General features: G+C 45.8%; 1 protein-coding gene across 11 annotated transcripts in view; it reads right to left on the reverse strand.

The window, feature by feature from the left end:
- The window catches only part of LOC135904403 (uncharacterized transmembrane protein DDB_G0289901-like), a 127,360-nt gene that overhangs the window by 64,529 nt on the left and 47,007 nt on the right, over positions 1–15,824 (reverse strand). For 8 of the 11 annotated variants that reach the window (XM_065435185.1, XM_065435183.1, XM_065435182.1 and 5 more), the window contains 8 exons: positions 14,608–14,679; positions 10,991–11,029; positions 10,440–10,487; positions 9,416–9,487; positions 4,349–4,426; positions 2,812–2,850; positions 2,249–2,296; positions 1,391–1,462 (listed from right to left, as the gene is read on the reverse strand). In XM_065435185.1, coding sequence (XP_065291257.1) covers positions 1,391–1,462; positions 2,249–2,296; positions 2,812–2,850; positions 4,349–4,426; positions 9,416–9,487; positions 10,440–10,487; positions 10,991–11,029; positions 14,608–14,679 — 468 coding nt within the window. The remainder of the gene's footprint in view (positions 1–1,390; positions 1,463–2,248; positions 2,297–2,811; positions 2,851–4,348; positions 4,427–9,415; positions 9,488–10,439; positions 10,488–10,990; positions 11,030–14,607; positions 14,680–15,824) is intronic. The other 3 variants (XM_065435181.2, XM_065435187.1, XM_065435188.1) reach the window with 3 other exon arrangements.

Raw genomic sequence — 15,824 nt, forward strand, 5'->3', positions numbered from 1 at the left:
ACATAGAAAAAAAGGAATTTGTAGTATGCGACTTCTGCGTTGACGATGAAGACAACTGGGTTATCGTTGATGTGGTCGAAAAATCAAAGGGAACATTCGTGAGTATATTGCGCCTATGGATTAGTCACACAGAGAACAATCAGGTGCATCAAGTAAGCGAAACCCTGAAGTAATCGTGATTTTTCACTGAAAAAGCTTAATATTGTTTATGCTGCCACCTAAACAAAACGAAATGGGTCGCAGCACGCGTGGCTGGTACCCACAACACGTGACCAGATATTTACAGTTGCCCCTAAACATTCTGCGACCAGTGCATCGTAGCAGTACAAACCTAGCTACATGAAACTTTCAGGATACCAAACAGCCTACAGAAGAAGCTATCAAAACGGCACAACGCGTGGCTGAAGAGAAAATCACAGGTATCGCTTTACGCGACATAGGGTATGGATGAGAGGCGAAACGGGTGCAGCTACCGCTCTAGTTGGCACTAAAACGAACAGTTGGACAGGTCGTGTAATGCATGCAACAGATACAGAGTGACAGAGCGAGTGCCGAATGAAGTGGTACGCGGTCGAGTACAGCAATGGATTAGGTGATGGTGATCTCATCAAGAAAGTGTCTGGTATGTATAATGGAGTCTAATGACGCCTGGAGAGCGGCAAATGGAGATCCCTGAGGAGAGGCATTTGCTGTGTTGTCCACGTAGAAAAGGCGCATGATGTTCATGATGCCGGTCGTGTTAAGACTTATTTTAGAGTTGTAGTAGACGCCTGCCGAATATTTCAAACCTACGTTCATTAAGACAAGTAATTATTGTTTGCATTTATAAAGTGGTGCTAGATCCATACACCGGAACTTCCTGCGGCCACCGACCCTGATCCACCAGCGCTGCCAGTGCCGCCAAAGCCGCCTGTGCGATAAGCTTCACGAAAAAATAAATAGGCAAACGAATACTCGATCGCATACGCTGTAAAGAAGGCATATTAGGTAACGCACGTTAGTTCTCTAAACAGGAACGAAAAAGATAACTGTTGTAGCCGCAATAATACTTTGAATAAATAGTATTGACTGTGATGAGGAGAGGCCTGACTGTTACAATGACGTGATACAGGCGCGAACGGTAGTCATAGCTCTCGAGCGATACTACAGGCTCCAAGGGTGGTTGTTGAGGACGTTCGTTGAGGTACACTGGCGATTTCGGCGTGCCTAGTCTGACCGACAGTGAGAACGAAAGTTTTATTTTTGTTTCTTTTGTTACTAATAGTGCCGAATTTATTCATTCAGTATACGAGATGTTTTTTGCATCTAGCCGAGCGAGATTTCGAGCAACGCTCATTGTAGAACGTACTGGCCATATGCGCTTCGGTAAAGGTGTGGCATCCGCACTCACCTGAACCACCCGATGTGCCCGACGATGATCCGCCAGTGGTGCTTGTACCACCGGAGCCACCAGCGCCATAGCCTGATTCAAGAAAAAATAAAAGTGGATCTGTTGCTCATGCTAGAAACATAAATGGGTGCTTTTTATTGCACATTCGCACACTGAGTAGGCACGGTGCTGGATTTTATTAGTGGAGAAAGAGAGCAAACTGACACAAGCAATACCGGTAAGTTAGAGAATCGCGGGCTAAGGCGACAGCGTTTGATAAGCACGAGACATTGTTAGTACCATTTCGGACGAAGAGAATTCCATCAAGTGTGTATGCCCTGTTCAGAATGAGAAACAAATGTTCCTTAGTTTGGTAGTTTCAGAAGAATGTGAGGTTATGACTGATTTTAACATACGGGATTTAGTAGCAAGTACGAACGCTTCTTCTTAAAGCCTTATTTATTCACTGGGAATGAGAGCGTTTCTTTAAAAAAGCATGCAGCCGTCATTAACTAGAGAAAACAGAAAAAGCAACCTGTCGCATTGTGCAGACAAACTCTGCTTCCGTAACGTAGAAGTGAGTATGGATGTACACAAAGCAGGAAAAGTGGATAAATGAGTCATAACGCACACAACAGAATAGCGGACCGAGGTGACAGGGCCGACAGGGAGGTGACAGAACCCGGATTTCGCCCTATGGTAGTATTTATTGTTTTTCGTTGTTTTGTTTGCGCACATATGAAAAAACTGGTGTTAAGGTTATTTTAGTATATGTGGCCTAAATTTGAAAGACAAACACAAGCACGTCAATTCTCTAACAGTGTTAGTGAAGGGAAATCACCCAGTCCTGCTTTTCTATGAGTTGGTAACGGTTCTCACCGGTGGTGCTGGAAGAACCTGTGGCTCCTCCAGAAGAGCCACCGTAGCCTGAAATGGAAACAAAATATGAGATTCTCTGTATGCTGCACAAATTTGGCGTCATAATACATGTCAGTTAAGGAATATAAGTTGAAATATAAAGCCGAGCGACAAGAAGTATTAAAAAATTGAATTATGGGAAGCCTGAAAAGTGGTTAAGAAAATGTGCAGAAGACTAGTAAGTATGACAAAAGATATCTTAGGAAATGAAAGAAAGCTATAAAAGGTGTACAGAATTGTGGGTTGTAGCAATAGTGCTTGCGATGAGAAATAAAGAGAAATACCAGTTTATTTTCACATGGACGATATTTCTCGAAAGCCTATCCCATGTGCATCATCAACAACAAGAAAAGAATATGTCATGTTCCCTATTTGTAAAAACAAAGGTACTTAAAAAAACTTCTGCGTGCGACTTTCAAGCTGCGCAAGCAATAGTATTTGCATAATTTTCGTCCACATTTTTCTTGGAAGAAAATTGATTGATTTTTCAAGATTGGTTTCTAAGCAGTGGCAGCCGCACTCACTGGTGCTACCTGAAGATCCCGAGGCTCCTCCACCGTTGCCTGGAACCATAAAAAAGAAATATTTTTGTTAGCTGCACATATGACATGAGTTCGTCGAGTATACGGTCATTAAAGTATATGGGAAAAGTCGATGGGCGCCAACATATCAGAGCAGTGGGTTTACCGCTTTGATTCCGAAGAACGCAAAAGGATTTGCGTAAGCACAGGACGTTGGTGAAATAATCGGGAAAACTTGCGATAGTGATTGTCGTAAAATGGATGTGGTTATGGAGGATGAACATGACGCCTACGCCAGAGCAATAACCATAAGAGTTTCATGTTGAAGAAATATGCGAAATAGGTATGATGTTCACACACTCGTATTTAGACGTAATACTTAAAGCATGATGCTGGTAAATCACCATCAATATCATCGGCAAAATGTTTTTCCACTGCATGACGGAAGCTTCTCCCTGCGATCTCTAATTACCCCTGCCCTGCGCCAACTGATTCTGGGAGCACGCGCAAATTTCCTAATTTCGTCGCACCACCTAGTCTTCTGCTGTATACTACTGCACTTCCCTTCTCTTGGTACCTATTCTGTCAGCCTAATGGTCCGACGGTTATCTAATATGCGCGCTACATGAACTGCCCAGCGCCATTTTTTTTCTCTTAAGGTCAATGAGAATATCGTCTATACCCGTTTGTTCTCTGATCGAAACCGCTCTCGTTCTGCCTCTTAAATTTATGCCTGCCATTCTTCGTTCCATCCCTCTTTGCGCAGTCCTTAATTTGTTCTCAGCCTTCTTTGACAGTCTCAAAGTCTCTGCCCTATATGTCAGCACCGGTAAAATTCACTGTTTGTATACCTTCATTTCAAATATAACGGTAATCTTCCAGTGAGGACAATCTTCCAGTGACAATGTCTGCCGTATGACATCCAACCCACTTTCATTCTTCTATGAATTTCTTTCTCATGATATCTTAATGCTGCTAAATGTCATAATGCTGAAACTCATATTAAAAGGCTAACTTTCTTTTTTTTCCCAGATACAAGCTTTCTTGTTGAAAGGTTTTCATGCCCTTGCCATGATGGACTAGATGAGCGCGTATCCAGAGACAACAATCACTTTTCTGAGTTCTCGTAAAGGCGCAATGGCAGAGAAGTACTGGTGCCTTTTGCTGAGCGCGGAGGGAAGCACACCAGCAGTGCGCCTCTTCCCGTTGCACCACAGAGTGAACAATGTGCGAGATTTCTCGGTTTTCAAGCATAAGCTGCTTGAATGGTCCTTTCGAGTTTACTTCATTGGTTGGTAATAGCTGGCCTGGCTCTCTGGTAACGATGTCTGGCGTCAACAGCTCTACTTGAAATGAAGCTTTAAATAAAAAGCCAGACTTTTCAACTGCCCTCCAATTTCGTGGCACTTGTTTGGTATTAGCATTTAAGATAACTGGCTTAAACAATGTGCAAGAGCTTTCGTTGGCGAACTACGGACGTTCTGCTCAACTACAGTGGCAACACGGCCAATATCGAAGTGTGCTGCAGCAGTATACCCACTCGAAGTGCCAGTTGTGCCCGTGGGTCTTCCGATACCGCTGGTGCTCGAACTGCTGCTGATGGAACCGTATCCGGAACCTATAACCAGAAAAGAGAGAGATGGTGTAGCTTGACACATTGCATTTTAAATGTAGATGACCAAAGCGAGAACAAGGTGAAAGCGGGAGCCGTATATGGCTCCTGCTTTCATCTTGTCCTCGTTTTGCTCATCGTTTTGAATTTCCATCTCCCGCATTGCTCGTGCTTTCCCTGGATTATAAAAGTAGGTCATTTAAGGCGTAATGTTCGGTTCCGTGTACTACCCACTACAATATAGTTCCGTTCCGTGCTGGGTCAGTTATTAAAAGCATTAGATGGTAGAGGAAAAAAGGGAGTCTGCAGTGTAGCCCAAAATGCAAAACATCGACCAGTATAGCAATATAGTAGACAGCTATACGAAAGGAGGATAGCAGTTTTATCGACCGTATAAACTTGTGAACGTTCGTTTACTAACTAAACTATCGACCATGGTGTCACGCGCTCACATGCAAACATTAACACGTCTCCCTCGAATATTGCGCACACTCGTTGTCAAAACGCTGGAGTGAGGAAGCACGGCAGCAGCAGCGAGGGAATCGACCTTCGTGCGGCCTGTCACTTTAACGCGATCTATGCGGCGAGAGCACAGCGCACACGAAGCTATCAGCACACGGCGGACTATGTCGTCATCACAGATCGTTTTCAAGTTGTATTAGGTTAGGTTAGGTTAGGTTAAGCCGGTGCATGGTGCGTGGGACGAACGCCGGCGCCGGTGCCAAGCACCGGCACCGGTGTGGGACACCGCTCGTTAACCTTGCTTCACTTTATTGCTGTGTATATTGAACGTTCTTCTTAACCGTCTTAAACATTTCTTTAGCTGACTCAGTGTTTGTGCTTCTCTTCTTTATCTTTCTGTCTGCCTTTTCCCACGTGCAAGGTAGTAAACTGGATATTTAACTTCCTGTTAACCCCTTCGTTTTTCGCATCTGCCGAGTTCTCTCCTCTAAAAAGGGCGAACATATCATATTTATGGTAATACATGCAGGATGTGACCAATATTTTTGCCTCTTTCCGTTACGTGAGAAGTCCGGTTTGTAATGATGGACAATGTCGCCCATGAACTGTGCGACTTAGCCAAAACAGAAGGAAATGAAGAGCTCTGCATCATCAGACGGTTGTTCTTAGTATTCCTTATTTCTGACACCAACACCCAACGGACTAGCGTGCAGTTGCCGAGAGAAGCCCTTTGTGACGTGTGGACCTCATGGCGAGAGGTACAATGGAATTATTAAAGATTTTTACGCGAAGCATATTACGAGAGCTCAACCCAGCTCCTCAGGCGCGGCGGTGTCGCCTTGAATACCACGTGACACCATGACGTCACGACAGAGGAGAAACGGGGCTCCAACTCGCGCCGTCGCTCGCGGCGTCGCGGCGGTATATAAGCAGCTGCGCTTGCCTCTGCTAGACACACACGAGATGAGATGCCTCCTGGAGACAGAGCTGCTCGTTGGAATGAGAAGCGAAGGTTGCGGCGTGCTACAGAGACTGTTTCTAGGTGGCTTTGCTACGGCGCAGCGACTACGCGCCCCGCATCGGACGCGGTGAGCGTCGAGCAACGCAGCGTTCGGCGCGACAACGAAATGTGCGCCTGAGCAAGCGCCGCACGCCTGAGCCGACGCCGACGACACCGGCTTTTCTGCGACACGAGCTCCTTAACGCTGTCGCGTTAAAATAAAGGCTAGTATGCTTCGCATCCTGGGCTTAACCTTAGCTAAGCCACAGCCAGTTTTTTTATGCGAAGCATATTACGAGAGCTCAACCCAGCTCCTCAGGCGCGGCGGTGTCGCCTTCAATGACCTTTGACCCCATGCCATACCACGTGACACCGTGACGCCACGACAGAGGAGAAACGGGGCTCCAACTCGCGCCGTCGCTCGCGGCGTCGCGGCGGTATATAAGCAGCTGCGCTTGTTTCTAGGTGGCTTTGGCTCAACTCTTGCAAGATGGGCTAGTTGGGAATCGAACCAGGGTTTCCGGAGTGTGAGACGGAGACGCTACCACTGAGCCACGAGTACGATGCTTCAAAGCGGTACAAAAGCGCCTCTAGTGAATGCGGTGTTGCCTTAGAAACGAGCTGTTTCTAAGGCTCAGGCGTGCGTCGCTTGCTCAGGCGCACATTTCGTTGCCGCGCCGAACGCTGCGTTGCTCGAGGCTCATCGCGTCCAATGCGGGGCGCGTGGTCGCTGCGCCGTAGCCCATTGTCTTACACCCCTTGGCGGGTCGACGGGAACGCTCTCGCGTTCCATTCTTGAAGGCGAAGCAGAGTAACGCATGAGTTGTTTCTTCGTCTAGCCGAACCAAATATAGCCAAGCAACAGCAGTTCACCAGGCTAAACAGTGGTTCAACAACTAAAATAAAGGCTAGTATGCTTCGCATCCTGGGCTTAACCTTAGCTAAGCCACAGCCATTTTTTTCCTCCGCATTCCAGCATGCATAGTGGCACATCACGATTTACCTTTTTCTACTTTTGGTAACCTTGTCACAATCCATAACTTTCAATGTAGAAGATATAAGAGATACCAATAATGTTTTCGGTCTTTCTCCGAAACTTCGATTAACAACAACAAATCAGTTTCTATCGGTGTCGTATTTCCTGAAAACTCATCTTATTCATTCAGTCTTTCGAAAAACGCTGATTTTCGCTGATGACCATACACTCCATTTTTAAATTCTCGTCGAAGCCACAGAGCCGTTAAATTGACGCTGGGTGGAGCGGGCAGATTTAGTCAATTTACTCCGAAAAAATATATTAGAACTCTATAAGTCGAGCTCATTGGTTACTTTAACAGACCATCTATTTCTTTGTTACGGGCAAGCTGTCTCTAAATCGGAGCTCTCGCTAATCAGATCTTGTGATTTCAATAGGAATTAAATTAGGGTCTGCGGTTTTACGTTCCGAAACCAGGACATCAGTATAAGGGACGCCATAGTGGGGGACTCCGAAAAAATTTCGACCACCTGAGGATATTCCTCTTGATGTGCATTTCCCCCGCATATATAAGGCTCAATTTTTCAGCGGTCCATTTTTGTGCGCACTTCGCAACCCGAGTTACCATCCAAGCTGTATTGCTCTCGTGGCCAACAACATCCACATCAAACCTGTGCTCGAAAATGCGAAACCTTCAGTTCACAGCGGATGCACACTAGTTGTGCCGTTTTTTGTCACTTACTCCTAAAGTAATGCCTCCGACTAGGGGACTTTTGAGGTATAATTAATAAGAAATGATACGGTAACGAAGTTCTGTTTGAAACCGAAGCCTGATGACGCCTGTGTACTTAGGAAGGATGAACTTAACAAACACAGTTCCGAGTGTTGAACTGCGGTCGAAAGAAAACAGAAATAAGAACGGGATACAGTTCATCAAATGATTGATTGGACCGTACGTTCGCAACCGGCACTAGTAATATGAGCGATGCATTTTTGGGGGCTCCGAAATAAGATTGATCACTTCAGATGTTTTTAGCGCATGGAAAGCGTGGAACACAATTGTCTTTTGCACCCTGCCCCTCCTCCCCCTCCCTCCTCCCCCCTCCCCACTAGGAATGAGTCCACAAGCACAGAGAACTGAAACGTAGAGCTCGTGCTCTTTGAGGCAACGCCGTATGCACTGAGTCATCGCAGTGGGTACAAATGAAATCGAAAAGCACAAACAGCTTTCCAGATATGGAAAACAGAAAGTTCAGTAGTATCCGGCTCCTGCGTTGACGATGAGGACAACTGGTTTATCGTTGGTGCGTAAATGGAGCTGATGGCATCGTCAAACGCGGAACATTCAGGTGCATCAAGTAAGCAAACAGCTGAAGTAATCGCCATTGTTCACTGAGAATGCTTAACAAATATTGTTGGTGTTGCCACCTAAACCAAATGAAATGGGTCGCAGAACGCGTGGCTGGTACCCACAAGTCGTAACCAGATATCTACAGTTATCCCTGAAAGCGATGCGGCCGGTGCATCGTAGCAGTACAAACCTAGCAATATAAAAATTTCAGAATAAGAGACAGGCTAGAGAAGAAGCTATCAAAGCGGCACAACGCGTGGCTGAACAGAAAATCACAGGTTTCGCTTTGTGCGACATAGGGCATGGATGCGAGGCGAAACGGGTGCAGCTGTCACTCTAGTTGGCACTAAAAGGAACAGTTGGGTAGGTCGTGTAATCCACAGGAAAGATAGAGTAACAGAACGAGTGCCGAATGAAGTGGTACGTGGTCGAGTACAGCAATGGATTAGCTGATGTGATTTGATCAGGCAATACGCTGGTATATAGGATGGAGTCTAATGACGCCAGAGAGCGGCAAATGGAGATCACTGGGGAGAGGCTTCCGCTATGTTGTCCAATTAGAAAAGGCACATGATGATCATGATGCCTATCGTGTTTAGATTAATTGTAGAGCTGTAGTATGTACCTACCGAATATTTGAAACCTACGTTCATTAAGACACGTAATTATTCTTTGCATTTATAAAGTGGTGCTAGATCCATTACCGGTACTACCTGAGGCCACCCACCCTGATCAACCAGAACCACCAGTGCCGCTAGTGCCGCCAACGCCGCTTGTGCCATAGGCTTCAAGAATATATAGATAGACAAAGCAATACTTGATCGCACACGCTCTAGAGAAGGCTTCTTAGGTAAAGCACTTTGGTTGTCTCAACTGGAACGAAAAAAAAACTGTGCCGCAAAAGTAGCGCGAACACCTAGTATTGATTATAATAAGAAGAGGTCTGAGTGGTGTAATCACGTGACATCGACACGAAAGATAGCCATAGTTCTTGAGAGAAACTAGAGGCTTCTACGGCGGTTCTTGAGTGCGTTCGTATACGGGCGCAATGCCAATTTCGGCATGCCACCAACGGGGGAAAAAAGTAATATTTTCGTTTCTTTTGTTACTAATAGCGCTGAATTTATTCATTCAGTATGCGACCTTTCATTTTGCAGTTTTTGAGCAACATTCATTATAGAACGTACTTGTGGTGTCCGCACTCACCTGAACCACCCGGTGTACCCGCCCATGATCCACCAGTGATGCTCGAACTTCCGTTGCCACTAGCACCATAGCCTGGTTCAAAAAAAATAACAGCGGACCTGCTGTCACATACCGATGACATAAATGCATGCTTTTTATCGCACAACGAGTAGGCACGGAAGAGTCATGAAAGTGGGGAATTTTATAAGTTGAGAAAGAGGGCAAACTGACACCAGCAGTATCGGTAAGTTAGAGAATCGCGGGTTTAGGCGACAGCACTTCATACGCACGAGAAATTGCTATGGCCCTTTCTGACGAAGTTCATTCCATCAAGTGTGTATACCTTGTTCAAAATGAGAAACAAATCACCTTAGTTTTGGTAGTTTCAGAATAATGTAATCTTATGAGTGAATTTAATATATATACGGGATTTAGTACAATGTACAAACGCTTCTTCTCAGAGTAATATTTATTCAGTTCAGTTCAGTTCAGTTTATTACCTTAAAGGTCCCCTGCAGGGGCTTTGCATCAGGGGTGGGTTTTTAGAAAATAGCCAAACCATCAGGAGAAATAAAAATGGTCGATTACAAGTTCTGTGAACGAAGAACGCCCTCACTGAGAGTAAAGGCGTTCCTTTAAAAAAGCTGGCAGCCGGCATTAAGGAGACAAAACAGACAAACAAACCTGACGCATTGTGCAGACCAACTCTGCTTCCGTAACGCAGATGCGAGTATTGATGCACAAAAAGCGGGAAAAGCGGATAAATCAGCCATAAAGCACGCAACAGAATTGCGGGCCGAGGTGACAGGGCTCCCAGAGGAGTGCTAAGGTGAGCGATTGCAGCTGTAGAATACCCAGATTTCAGCTTACGGTAGTATCTATTATTTTTCGTTGTTTTATTTGCGCGAATATGAAAAAGGAGGTGCTAAATTATTATAGTATATTTGGCCTAGCTTTCCAAGACAAACAAAAACGCCTTAATTGTGTAACAGTGTTAGTGAAAAGAAAACACCCTGGTCTTTAAGAGTTGGTTAACGGTTCTCACCTGTGGTGCTGGAAGAACCTGTGGCTTCTCCGGCAGCGCCACCGTAGCCTGAAACGGAAACAAATTATGAAATTGTCTGTATGATGCGCAAATTTAGCGTTTTAATACATGTCAATTAACGAGTGTGAATTGAAGTCCAAAGCCGAGTGAGAGAAATTATTACAAATTTCGGATTTTGAGAAGTCTAAAACGCAGCTAAAAATATTTGAAGACGAGTAAATATGGCAAAGATATGCTTAGGAAATCAAGGAAAGCTATAAAAGGTGTACAGAATTGTGGGTTGCAGCAATAGTGCTTGCGATGAGAGATAAAAAGAAATAGTAGCTTAGTTTGACACAGACGCTATTTCGCGAAAGCCGATCTCATGTGCACCATGAACAACAATAAAATAACATTTCATGTGCACTATTCGTAAAAACAAAGGTACTTAACAAAATTTCTGCATGCGACTTTCGATCTGCGCCGGCAATAGCCTGTACACAGTTTTCATACGTGTTTTTCATGGAAGAAAATATAATGAGTGAGTTCTAAGCAGCGGCAGCCGAACTCACCGGAGCTACTCGTAGATCCCGAGGCTCCTCCACCGTAGCCTGGAACCATGAAGTAGATAGAAGTTTTTAGCTGCAGGTATGGCACGAGTTCGTCGAGTGTACGTGAATTCAGGAATTTTGGAAAAGTCGATCGGCGCCCAAATATCTGAGCCGTTGGTTTGCCGCTTTGATTCGAAGGACGCAAACGGATTTGCGTAAGCACAGGACGTAGGTGAAATAATCGGGAAAACTTGCGATAGTGATTGTCGTAAAATGGATGTGGTTATGGAGGCTGAACACGACGCCAACTGCGCCAGAGCAATAACCATAAGATTCGCTGGTTGAGGAAATATACGAAATAGGCATGACGTTCACACACTCGTATTTAGACGTAATATTTAAAGCATGATGCTGCTAAATCATCATCCTCCCCATCAGCCTATTTTATGTCCATTGCAGAACCGAAGGCTGCTGCCTTCGATCTCAAATTATCCCTGTCCTGATCTCAAATTACCCCTCCGACTAGGGGACTTTTGAGGTATAATTAATAAGAAATAATACGGTGAGGAAGTGGTGTTTGAAACGGAAGCCTGATGATGCCTGTGTACTTAGGAAGGATGAACTAACAAACACAGTTCGGAGTGTTGAACTGCGGTCGAAAAAAAACAGAAATTAGAACGGGATACACCCCATCAAATAATTGGTCGGGCCGTATGTTCCCAAGCGGCACCAGGAATATGAGAGATGCGATTTTGTGGGCTCCGAATTAAGATTCATCGCTTCAGGTTCTTTCAGTGCCCGGAAAGCGCAGAACACGAGCGTCTTTCGCACTCTGCGCCCCTCCCCCCTCTCCCTCCCCCTCCCCCTCCCCTCTAGGAATGAGTGCACAAGCACAGAGAACTGAAACGTAGAGCTGGTGCACTTTGGGGCAACGCCGTATGCACTGATTCATAGCAGTGGGTCCAAATGAAATTGTAGGAGGAGGAAAGAGAGAAGAAGAAGGCAGGGAGGTTAACCAGAATATCGTCCGGTTGGCTACCCTACACCGGGGGAATGGGAAAGGGGAAAGCAAAGATCACAGGGAGAGAGAGGAGGGAAGGAAAGAAGGAAATTACGGCAAGTTCGCTGACGCGTGTGGTTTTACAAAAATTGCCTTAATAGTCACAGGTGGTCGCACAAACCCGTCGTCCTTAGGAAACACAAAAGTGCCTTCACCGCTTTATGGGCCGACGGGCGATGGGGGCGGTGTTCCAGCAGCACCTGCACAGAAAGCGGCCGATTGTCCAGTTTTTGGAAAGCTTTGGCAAGTTCTTCTCTCTCTAGGGCATATCTTGGACAGTGGCACAGCAGGTGGTCGATGTTTTCTTCGGTGCCACAGACCTCGCATGCTGCACTGTCAGAGACTCCAATTAATGTAGAGTATGCCTTTGTGAAGGCCACTCCTAACCAAAGGCGACAGAGAAGCGTAGCTTCACGTCGAGGAAGTCCGGGTGGAGGTCGGAGCTGCAGGGAGGGGTTTAGGCGATGTAGTCGTGTCAGTCGTAAGTTTTGCGAGTTCCACTCGCTCACTGTGAGGCTACGTGCCAGGTGTCGAAGCTGCCTTGCAGCGTCAGTCCTCGAAAGCGGAACCGGAACGCTGTGCTCTTCTTGATGGGCTGTGCGAGCAGCGTTATCGGCGGAATCATTGCCACTGATTCCACAGTGGCCAGGTACCCACTGAAAAACGACTTCGTGGCCTTTTTGTTGGACGTCATGGTGAAGTTTCACGACTTCGTATGTCAATTGGTCATGACATCCGTGTCGGAGAACTGACTGCGTGCACTGTAATGCCGGTTTTGAATCACAGAACACAGCCCATTTTCTGGGTCTTTCCGAATCAATGAATTCCAGTGCTCGACGCAGGGCCGTTAGTTCTGCCGCCGTTGAGGTCGTGACATGCGATGTCTTGAACCGCAGTGTCATTCCTCGCGTTGGTATAACCACGGCACCACCAGAACGGCACGACGTAGTCGATCCGTCGGTATAGATGTGCACGTGGTTGCTGTATTTTTCATGCAGAAGAAGTAAGCTCAACTGTTTTAGAGCAGGCGCCGGTAGATCTGTCTTCTTCTGTAGTCCTGGAATCATTATCTCAACTTGTGGACGGCTCAAACACCACGGAGGAAACGCTGGCGTGGCCGCAGGTGCGTACCCTGAGGTAAATGACGCACGATGTGCACTAACAATACAAATTGTAAAGCACACACAGCTTTTGAGGTATGGAAAAATGAAAGTTCTGTAGTATCCGACTCCTGCGTTGACGATGAGGACAATTGGGTTATGGTTGGTGTGACGAAAAATGAAAGGGCACATTGGTGCTTAAATGCAGCTGACGGCATCGTCACACAAGGCATATTCAGGTACATCAAGTAAGTAAACAGCTGAAGTAACCGTGATTGTTCACTGAAAAAGCTTAATTAATATTTTTTATGCTGCCACCTATACAAAACGAAATAGGTCGTAGCACGCATGGCTGGTACCCTCAAGTCGTGACCATATATTTACAGTTATCCCTGAAAACGATGCGACCGGTGCATCGTAGCAGTAGAAACCTAGCAATACGAAAATTTCCGAATAACAAATAGGCTAGTGAAGAAGCTATCAAAATGGCACAACGCGTGGCTGAACAGAAAATCACAGGTTTCAAATTACGAGACATATAGTATGGATGAGAGACGAAACGGGTGCAGCTGATACTCTAGTTGGCACTAAAACGAATAGTTGGGCCGGTCGTGTAATGCATAGAACAGATATAGAGTGACAGAATGAGTGCCGAATGAAATGATACGTGGTCGAGTATAGCAATAGATCATGTGATGTGATTTGATCAGGAATTCGCTGGTACAAATGATGGAGTCTAATGACGCCCGAGAGCGGCAAATGGAGATAGATCACTGGGGACAGGCTTTCGCTGTGTTGTCCACATAGAAAAGACACATGATGATCTTGATGGCTGTCGTGTTTAGATTGATGTTAGAGTTGTAGTGCGTACCTACCGAATATTTCAAGCGTACGTTCATTAAGACACATAATTTTTCTTCGCATTTATGAAGCAGGGCTAGACCCATCACCGGTAGTATCTGTGGCCACCCACCCTGATCCACCAGAACTGCCAGTGCCGCTAGTGCCGCCAAAGCCGCTTGTGCCATAGGCTTCAAGAATAAATACGTAAACAAATGAATACTTGATCGCACACGCTTTAAAGAAGACTTCTTAGGTAAAGCACTTTGTTTGTGTCAACAGGAACAAAAAGAAAACTGTTCTAGCCGCGAAAGTAGCGTGAACACATAGTCTTGATTATAATATCAAGAGTCCTGACTGGTGCAATTACGTGACACAGGCGCGAACCATATTCATAGTCATTGAGGGAGACTAGAGGCTTCTACGGCGGTTCTTGAGTGCGTTCTTAGTGGCACACTGGCAATTTCGGCGTGCCGCCAACGGGGGCAACAAAAGTAATATTTTCCTTTCTTTTGTTACGAATAGCACCGAATTTATTCATTGAGTATGCTACCTTTCATTTGCAGTTTTCGAGCAACGCTCATTGTAGAACGTACTGGCAATATGCACTTCGGTAAAGGTGTGGCATCCGCACTGACCTGAACCACCCGATGTGCCCGACGATGATCCGCCAGTGGTGCTCGCGCCACCGTTGCCACCAGCGCCATAGCCTGGTTCAAGAAAAATAAAAGCGGACCTGTTGTCACATACTGATGACATAAATGCGTGCTTTTTATCGCTCACAGTGTAGGCGCGGATGAGTATGAAGGTGCGTAATTTGATTAGTGGAGAAAGAGAGCAAACTGGCACCAGCAATACGGGTAAGTTAGAGAATTGTGGGTTTAGGCGACAGCACTTGATACGCACGAGAATTTGCTTTGGCCCTTTCTGACGAAGTTCATTCCATCAAGTGTGTATACCTTGTTCAGAATGAGAAACAAATTGACCTTAGTTTTGATCATCATCGTCATCACCATCATCATCACCATCATCATCATCATCAGAATGGTTACGCGCACTGCAGGGCAAAGGCCTCTCTCATACTTTTCCAACAACCCCGGTCATGTACTAATTGTGGCCATGTGGTCCCTACAAACTTCTTAATCTCATCCGTCCACCTAACTTTCTGCCGCCCCCTACTACGCTCCCCTTCCCTTGGAATCCAGTCCGTAACCCTTAATGACCATTGGTTATCTTCCCTCCGCATTACATGTCCTGCCCATGGTATGAAGAACTTTATTTGGTCCTGAAGGTCAACCATAGGTTGACGCGGGCCGCTCCCACGTTGGGACTGTCAGGCCGAGCCCTTTAGCCACATCGCGGGCCTTCTGGAGTGCCCGTAATCGGTCAGAGAGTGATTCGCTGTGTAGCATTTGCCGCCACCATTCTCGTTCATTGTCACATGCCCATTTCTTTTTCTTGATTTCAACTAAGATGCCATTAACTCGCGTTTGTTCCCTCACCCAATCTGCTCTTTTCTTATCCGTTAACGTTACACCCATCATTCTTCTTTCCATAGCTCGTTGCGCCGTCCTCAATTTAAGTAGAACCCTTTTCGTAAGCCTCCAGGTTTCTGCCTTGTAGGTGGCTATTGGTAAGACACAGCTATTATGCCCTTTTCTCTTGAGCGATAATGGCAACCTACTGTTCATGATCTGAGAATGCCTGCCAAACTCACCCCAGCCCATTCTTATTCTTCTCATTATTTTCGTCTCATGATCCGGATCCGCCATCACTTCCTCAAGTAGATGTATTCCCTTACCACTTCCAGTGCCTCGCTATCTATTGTAAATTGCTGTTCTCTTCCGAGACTGTT

This window comes from Dermacentor albipictus, chromosome 7, assembly GCF_038994185.2.
Source record: "Dermacentor albipictus isolate Rhodes 1998 colony chromosome 7, USDA_Dalb.pri_finalv2, whole genome shotgun sequence".
Lineage (NCBI taxonomy): Eukaryota > Metazoa > Arthropoda > Arachnida > Ixodida > Ixodidae > Dermacentor > Dermacentor albipictus.